The 9,106-nt window shown below is 35.0% G+C and overlaps 2 protein-coding genes across 2 annotated transcripts in view; one reads left to right on the forward strand and one right to left on the reverse strand.

Annotated features, from left to right (window-relative positions):
• Window positions 1-2,427: 2,427 nt before the first annotated feature.
• Window positions 2,428-3,391, forward strand: LOC110097623. Its single transcript, XM_020824117.2, has 2 exons — window positions 2,428-2,816; window positions 2,985-3,391. The coding sequence occupies exons 1-2, from the start codon at window positions 2,635-2,637 to the stop codon at window positions 3,256-3,258; spliced, it is 456 nt and encodes a 151-aa protein (XP_020679776.1). The 5' UTR covers window positions 2,428-2,634; the 3' UTR covers window positions 3,259-3,391.
• A 740-nt stretch (window positions 3,392-4,131) lies between these two features.
• LOC110097621 overlaps window positions 4,132-9,106 on the reverse strand; it is a 17,134-nt gene continuing 12,159 nt past the window's right edge. Inside the window, exons 6-8 of the mRNA XM_020824114.2 lie at window positions 8,555-8,734; window positions 4,630-7,802; window positions 4,132-4,550 (exon numbers count right to left, since the gene is read on the reverse strand). Of these exons, the coding sequence (XP_020679773.2) occupies window positions 4,147-4,550; window positions 4,630-7,802; window positions 8,555-8,734 (3,757 nt within the window). The 3' untranslated portion in view covers window positions 4,132-4,146. The remainder of the gene's footprint in view (window positions 4,551-4,629; window positions 7,803-8,554; window positions 8,735-9,106) is intronic.

Consider the following 9,106-nt stretch of genomic DNA (forward strand, 5'->3'; position numbering starts at 1 on the left):
TTTTTCTAGATTTAGGCTTTGTTTGGGACGGCTTTCTTACTGCTTTTTAGTTTTAAAAAAAAAAAAATTTGTGCTAGAAAGTTACTTTAAAAAACAGTAAGAAAATCGTCTCAAACGAAACCTTATTTTAAATTATGTGAGAACTTTCCAAGCAGCTTGAAAGTGAGATTATTTTAGTTTTTGAAGGAATTGATTTATGAGAATTACCGCAAAAGCAATGTCAAGGTAGGTGCGTTATATGTAGAGTAGTTTCTCAGCTAACTTTTGATATTGTCTATTTTCTATTTATGTAGCTTCTTTATCTATATACAATCTCTGACCTGATTTAATTAAACTTTTGCATGACTATTATCAGTTATATTTATTTCTCTTACACTATAGGATTTGATGTTCCCAAATAGTTTTTGTATTGAGAATGGAGACAACCTACCTTTTTGATTGAACTTCTTTGTTTCTAGCTTAGCCTTAAGACTTTCCATGGATGTTCCAATATTTTTTTTTTAGTTGTTGCACTATGGATATCTTTTGTAAGAAATTTTTTTTTTTGCAAATTCTCAACATATACTATCCTCACAAGTGTAAAAAAAAAGTTGAATCTTTCATCTCTCTTTTCAAGTTGACATGGCAAGCCTGTTTTGCATATATTTTGAACTGAAACCAAATCTTTCATTTTTCAGCTGCAATTTCTGCTTTCTTCATCACTGCTGATAAAACCATCCTAAAACATGCAAGGGGAAACACAATTGACAAGTATGACAAGAGTTCTGGACATGAAGCAGCACCAACTCAAAGATGAAACTCTTGGAGCATGAATTTTGATGTTTAATGGTTTCAGCCCTTGCGAGTTTATTTCCATTTTGTTTTTGTTCTAAATTGCTTGTTGAATCAAGTTAGAAATGAAATTTCTGCTATTGAAGTAGCAGCAGAAGCAGAAATATAGAGTATTTGAAGCTGCTTGGCTGAATGTAAATCAAATGTATTAATTTTTTTATTTGTTATTGTAAATTTCATATTATCTCCTGACTCTCTCTCTCTCGCGTGCGCGCATGCTCGTACATTTAGTTGTAACTTTCAATGATTTAGGTGGAGAAATTATTCTGTGCGGACAACGGACGGTTTAGAGACCAACTAGAATGCGCCACATCACCCGATACCAAGCAAAAAAAATGACGTGGCGTATTCTGATTGATCTCCGGATGCCGTCCGGGATCCGCACAAAATAATTTTTCCTTTCAAGACTGATGACAAGGAATGCAATGGGCGAGAAATGTGTATGAGCGTACCATCAATGGATGCAAATAGGGGGCATATTGCGTGTAAGGGGTGATGAATACAAATGAGGGGTTTATGGATACTAGTGAGGAGGATGGCAAGCAAGAAGGTAACAAATATGAGATTTGGAGATCAATTGATTTAGGGATTTTCAAATATTTGAAAAATAAGAGATTCAGAGCAATTTCAGATCATTTGAAATTTCACGTAGTAGAACAAAGACTTGATGTTGATATTTATTTTGCTTTAAATAGAACACAAAAAAAGAAAATGAAATACAATGCATTCATAATGCTACCAATCAAATTATTTATCACATGACAATTTTTTAAGATTTGATCAAATAGGGATACTTTTGCCCAAACCCAACTCTGAATGTTACCAATTTGATTTGAGTTGGGTCAGCAAATAGCTTTGAATCTAAAATAGAAAAAAAAAAAAATTATATCATAATATCCTAATGCAAAACACATCAAGACGAATTTCAAAGTCATCATATTTGCAATAAGATGAGTATCATATATAATATCTTAAAGAAAATATTTGTGTGGCCCGGCACCTGTGGAGTTGGTTGCTGATAGGCCCATCGAGATATTGGTTATTCCGTCATGTACCTTCTTTGAGGGTGACAACGAGTAGATATTCAAGATAAATAAATGTTTGCAACGGTTTTTTATTTTCTTTTTGGCGTATGAACTTCTATTTTGCCATTTTTGTTCTTAAGGAAATGAGAATCCAACAAAATCGAACAAAAATCCAAAAATGGCTGTGGAATCCATATTTGATTCCCAACCTTATTCCATCTCATCCAACAAGTTTAGAGATAAGGTTGGTCTCTTTCAACCTTATTTGCCGCAACTGCAGCAAGCTAAATATTTCTCTCCTTCTCTTAATCTTTCAAACAAAAATTGAATTGTGTCGACCAATCTTTTTTTTTTTTTTTGTGGATAAATTAATTAATGCATTTTCTATATATTAATAAATAAACTAAAATAATTAACAAAGCTCTTTTATTGCTCCAAATATATATTTTTATATTTATATAATAGCAAAAAAATAATAAAAAAGTAAAGTAATTAATGCCCAAAAGTGGTGACTAGATGTGGATGAACTAAAATAAAAAGTTTTGCCCCTTATCCTATGGCAAGATTGGATAGCATTCTCATCAATAAATAAAAAAGATAACTTTAAATGTTTATTATATATAATGAGGAGAGACAGTACCATCCAAGTCAAAAAATATATACTTCATCATCTAAATCCTCCCCCTTTATTCCTGATCCTATTTAAAGCAACATCAAGAAGCTACATACATACAATTGTTCATCAGAAGCTTGTTCTTCATTTCTCTGTGGCTTCCCAATGGCTAGAAGAGAGGATTTTGGTGACTGCAAGTTCTTGGATTCTGGATTCATTTCAGATGAAGAATCTCATGATTCATTGTTTTCTTCGGCGACCGATCTCATGGAGGATGATGTTTCTTCTTCTTCTTCTTCGGATCATCTCCTTGATTTGTCATTGCTCATGGCAAATCTTCCTATCAAGTGAGTATTCTTAGTTTTTTTTTCTATTGTAAGATCAATCTAGACATCAAATTTTGCCAAAAAAATAATAAAAACAAAGAAATGATCACAAATTTATGTACATAAGGGATCTTACTCTGCACATAAGGGATCTTTACAGCAGCTTAAGGCAAGTTCTGATCTTTGCAGGAGAGGGCTATCCCAATTCTTCCAAGGAAAATCAAAGTCTTTCAGTTGTTTATCTGAGGTTAGCTGCATTGAAGACCTTGCCAAAAAGAACAACCTTTATAGCAAGAGGAGTAAGTATTGCAAGAGAAATGCTGAAGGAATGTACATGAATCAGAAATCATATTACGCTCCAAATATTTGTAGTAGAATCATATCAAAGAAACCTTTGATGTACTCTTCTGATCCAGTGTTTGTAATGAACAAAAGTAGTAATCTTTTTTGCAGTAAGAAATAAGCTCCAATTTCATGGAAAAAGATGTAGAATGATTGATTTATAAAAATGAAAAAGAGAGAGAAAAGGAGGGCGATGTAGTTGACTTGTAATTTATTTTTTGTATGATGAGTTTTGGATGAAATACTTCAAATGAGATTATGACTGCTTAAAAAGTTCAAAGCTTTATCGCTAGAAATATTGCTTGAAATTGGCTCAACTTGAAATCTTTGAGCTGATTTCAAGCACCGCTCCACACTAGAAATTGATTTCAACCTGATTTCGAGCACCACTCCATACTAGAAGTTAATTTTGTACTGATTTTGAGTACCGCTCCATATTAGAAATTGATTTCAAGTATATTCAGCTTGCTCGAATAGATTGTAGGCTTAACTCAAAAGGAGTTTATAAGAATCGAATAAGAATCAAAATTGTCTAATTTTAAGTTGGGTCAAACACATTTGAACTCCACTACATAACAACATTAATGATTTATTTTTCTTTTATAATTTCAATGTTATTGATGATAAGACATGCATAAATGGTTTATCTTATCTAACATAAGTGAAAGCTTGTTAAACCATATTTTGTTACTTAATCTAATCACAATAGCCATACATTAAAGAATTTTGGATTACTTTTTAAGTAAAAATTCTCAATGGTAAAGAAGATTTGCTGCCCATTTATCTCTGTTGTTTTGAGAATGCAAAGGTTAGATATAATTTTACAATTTTTGTAAGATGAGGATTTTAATTTTATGAAAAAAAGATGTTTTTTACTATGCAAAGAATGCCAAATCATCCAAAATTTCAACTAAAGAGATGTTAAAAAAAAAATTCAACTAAATACATTGTCATAATGTCATATGAAAAACAAGAAACTAATAAGTTACTCAATTTCATAATTAATAGGCTAAAGATGTGTAGTTCTGTCATTTGAAGACTTGAGGAAGATGTTTCTGATTTCATATAACTCATTAAAAGCTTGTGCTATTTGTATTCTTTCTGTACGAGATTCCTCCGAGCAATGAAGACCAACTGTAAGCACTGAGATAATGCAGTCCAATTCAAACTTGCTTACAACTTTCATGCGCCGAAGGCCTTCCCCAACTTCATCATCTTCCTCCTGTAAAAGCAAATAAGGATCCACAATATCCATTGCCCTTTCAGGTAGAGAAGCCTTGACAAATAGATGAAGGGTGAGACCTTCATTGAATATTTCATCAATTGGTCTCCTTCCAGTAAACAACTCCAGTAGAATTATTCCAAAGCTATACACATCTCCTTCAACAGAAATGTGGTTGGCCGCCCCATATTCTAGTTGTAATCACATGTTAGAGAAAATAATTAATACAAGGTATAAAAATTGTTTTACCAAGTGCATGAAGATAGATACCTGGTGCTGCATATCCGATGGTTCCTTTCAATGCAATAGAGCTAGTAGAAGTTTGGGAGGATTGTTTTGTAGTATCAATAAGGAGCCTTGCTAAACCAAAGTCACTTACATGTGCAACCATGTCTTCATCAAGGAGAACATTACTTGGCTTGAGATCACAATGAACGATTGGTATAGGTCCATGATTGTGAAGATAGTCAACAGCAGAAGCTACATCAATAAGTATATTTATTCTTTGGATTATGGTCAATTTTTTTGGTCTATCATTGTCAAATATTGATGGTTGATGCAACCATTTATCCAAATTGCCATTTGACATGTACTCAAAAACTAAGGCTTTGAAATCATTGCCTTCATGGTTAATACTCGAGCATGAAGTTAATATCCTTACAAGATTTCTATGTCGAACATTTCTCAATGCTTTGCATTCCAATTCAAAGCTTTTAGAGGCTCCTTTTTGTTGGAGATTGAGAACCTTTACAGCGATGCTTTTTTGCCAATTGTGATCCAAATTTCCAATGTAGACAGAACCAAAACTTCCTCTTCCAATTAAATTGTGTGATGAGAACCCATTAGTCGCTCTTCGGATCTCAGCATAAGAAACATGTACATGATTATGATCTTTCTCAAGTCTCTCTATTGAAGGAAGCTTTTTTGACTTTCTACTCCTCCGTGTTGAAAGGATAAATAATATAACAATACAAGTTATTGGGATGACCGTTGCTAGTAGCACAGTTAAAGTGTGATTCTTCCTCGAGGCTTTATTATTCTCAAGGCATGGTGGTAGCTTTAATTCAACAATACCTCCACAAAGTTTGTCATTTCCGTAGACTGAAAATGCACTACTATTCAAAAAAATGCCATTTTTTGGAACTTCTCCTTCAAGATGATTGTAAGAGAGGTCTAAATTTTGAAGGGATTCTAGGAATTTGGGTATTTTTCCAGATAAATTGTTATGTGAAAGATTAAACAACTCAAGGTTTTTTAATGATCCAAGAGATGATGGAATGTTCCCTTGAAATAAGTTGTTGTCTATGAGAAGATATTTGAGTTGCACGCATTGAGCAAGCTGGCTTGGAATTTGGCCTGATAATTTGTTGCTCGACAAAACAATATATTCAAGATTTACTAAGAGGCCAACATCGATAGAGAGCAATCCAGTCAACAAGTTGTTCGACAAGTCAATACCAATGGATAGAGAAGTTATGCTAAAGATTTCTTTTGGTATGGTGCCCATGAACTTGTTGAAATGAAGGCGCAACAACATTAGTTGTTTACAACTTCTAAGATTAGAAGGAATATGCCCACTAAAATCATTGTGATCTAAAAAAAGAAAATTTAGCATTGAAAGGTTCCCAATGTTGTATGGAATTTCACCTGAAAGTCTATTACCATGTAAATCTAATCCCTGTAATGAGTTCAACTTTTCAATCCCCACAGGAATGGTCCCCGAGAGATTATTTTTTCCTAAGCCTAACAAGTTAAGACCAATGAGATTTCCTATCTCTATAGGTATGTTTCCAGATATTTTGTTCCAGCCTAATTTGAAATTTGCCAATGTTGTAGATAGATTTACTATTGATTGAGGTAAGATTCCTTCCAATTCATTAGAAAATAGCTCTAGCATCTTCAAATTAGTACAGTTGGTTAGTGCCATAATGAAGGACCATTCTTTGATGTCTCTTGCTTGCAAGAAATTTTCAGCGAATAATACTTTGGATAAATTTTTTAAATTCCCTATATTAATATGTATGGGTCCATCAAATAAATTTTCAGAAAGTTGAAGTAATTCTATTCCAGAAGAGTTGAACAAGAAGGTTGTAATGGGCCCATGAAGGTTGTTATTTGAAAGGCGAAGATATTTAAGAGAAGGAAGAGTTTTCATTGGTAAAACACCAATTAAGTTGTTATTTTCTATGCCCAAGTCTATGAGAGAGGTGAGGTTCCAAAGAGAATCTGGGATAAATCCACCAAGCTTATTATGCCCTAGTTCTAGTAAAACTAAGAATCGTAGATTTCCTAAAGATGGTGGTATGTTTCCATACAAGTTATTAAAACTGAGAGAAAATTGTTCAAGTTTCAATAGATGTCCTAAAGAAGATGGAATCTCTCCTGTAAGATTAATTTGACTCAAATCTAATGCAGTGAGAGAGGTGAGGTTGCCAAGGCATGATAAAATACCACCTTCAAGGTTGTTGATACCTATATATAGCTCCGAAAGAGACGTGAGGTTGCAAAATGAAGGTGGAATTGCTCCAGAAAATTGATTATTTCTCATATCAAGTATTATTAACCTGGGAAGTTCTCCAATAGGAGGAATAACACCACTCAAATGATTGATTCCCAACAAAAGTCCTTGTAAATTGACCAACTTCTCAATTCCAAAAGGAATGGCTCCATAGATTTGGTTTTCCTCCAAATCTAAATATTTAAGATTCACTGAAAGATTTGTGACTGAGATAGGAAGCTGGCCTGTCAATCTATTATTTCCCAATCCAAGAAATGTTAAATTACTACAGTTTGTCAAAGTAGTGAGAAAATTCCAATCTCCCTCCTCCATGGCTACGAACTTGTTGCTATGAAGCATCAGCACTTCTAAATCTTTTAAAGCTCCAAAACAAGCAGGTATTGTGCCAGTAAGACTGTTTGAATTGAAATCAATGAATCTAAGCATAGCGCAGAGGCTAAGATTTGAGGGGATCTCACCATGAAGCATATTGAACTCCAAGCTAATAAGTTGCAAATTAGAGCACTGTGAAAGAGTGTGAGGAATCTCACCTGCAAGTGAATTATGGCTTAGATTAAGAAACTGAAGATTAGAAAGAGAGCCAAGCTCATGTGGAATGGATCCAGAGATTTGAGTTTCGGAGATGTGAAGCTTGTGGAGGAAGGAGAGGTTTCCCAAAGAGGGAGATATTGAGCCAGCCAAATCAATGCCAATGAGTTCTAAGGTTGTGACCCTGGGTTCATTACCACTTTGATTACTGCAAGTCACACCTAGCCAATTGCAGAAGTGAAGAGAGTTATTTCCCCAAGAGGCAAGTGCTCCATCTGGATCGTATGTGATGAGAGATTTGAAAGATATGAGAGCAACTGCATCTCCTGTACTATAAGTTGATGATATTGCAAGATTTCGTGGGAATAAGATAATTAAAAGGAATGAAGCATAAAATCTGAGCCAAAATGTGAGATCCATGTGTTTCTATGTTAACTGGAGAAGTGAAGTAGTAGGAGAGATTATATAAGCATATAGATGAAGAAAGGAGAATCATGGCCAAGCACAACATATTGTAAATTGACTTAATCCTTTAACGATACTCTTTACGCCAGCCACTAAATAGATGCCATATTCATGTCAGCAAAAAAAAAAAAAAAAATGCTGCCCAATCAAAAGCCTTGGGTTGACTTTATTCTTTAAAGATACCTCCATCCAAAAAGTAAAAACATAAAACATAAACTATTTTTACAATGAAATCATTTCATGGACGTCACCAACACCTACTCGTCCAAGTTGATGTTTTAATAGGAATAAGAGGAAGTCTCGGTGGCCGATCAATGAAGTATGTACAAGCGGAAGTGCAATCGACAGCAAGAAGTGCAATCCGATGAGCTGCCAAGTGTTAGGCAATTGTAGGGTCAAGAAACGGTGAGGTTGGGATTCCCTGCAGGCTTCGAAATGCGTTCGAAGTGCTGGGACGGCGCGACTCCTCTGCTCGCCAACAGCCCATGCCCGTTCTTCCTTTCTCCAAGCCGAACTACTCTGAAAATAACTCCCAAAGCTCCCCTCTTCATTCGGCTTCACCCAGCCGAGAGCAATGAAAGCTCCTCCTTCTCTCAGCCGAACAACCCTAGGGATTCTTTTCCCCGTCCCACTTGGTTCTGTTGGGAAAGCCCCGAACACAAGAAGAGGAAGAAGAAGAGCTACCTCAGTTTTTCCTGGTCGCTGCTGCGTATTCCCCAGCCCAGCCCGATAACTCTAGCCCTTGCCGTCCAAATGCGATTCCTCACCACCCTGAAGGTCCCAAGCGGCGGCGAGAGGAGGAGAGCACAGTAGCCTGCGGCTCGTTTAATCACTTTCTTGACGATTTCAGCTACTCGATCGTGCCTGATTTGGAAAAACTTATATAAAGAGCCAAAATGGCAGCCCAATTTTGAAGAAAACTGAACCGGATAAGCCAATTTGAGTTCTATTTGGAATAGATTTGACTCGATTCAAGTCGAGTCAACTCGATTTGATCCAACTTTGTTTCATTTGATGTATTGGATAACTCCGTTTGATTCGAGTCAACTCAACTGGATTGAATTAATATTAAATCAAATAAAATAAATCAATTAAAGTGAATCGATTAATTCAATGTAACCGATTAAAGTTGTAGTTGAATCGAGTCAAAATTGAGTCAAATTTGGATCAATCAAATTTTCGGGAAAAAATTAAGTTGAAATTTGATTTTTTTTTTTTATGAGATTGAGTCGACCC

The sequence above is a fragment of the Dendrobium catenatum genome, unplaced genomic scaffold (assembly GCF_001605985.2).
Source record: "Dendrobium catenatum unplaced genomic scaffold, ASM160598v2 fragScaff_scaffold_1659, whole genome shotgun sequence".
Lineage (NCBI taxonomy): Eukaryota > Viridiplantae > Streptophyta > Magnoliopsida > Asparagales > Orchidaceae > Dendrobium > Dendrobium catenatum.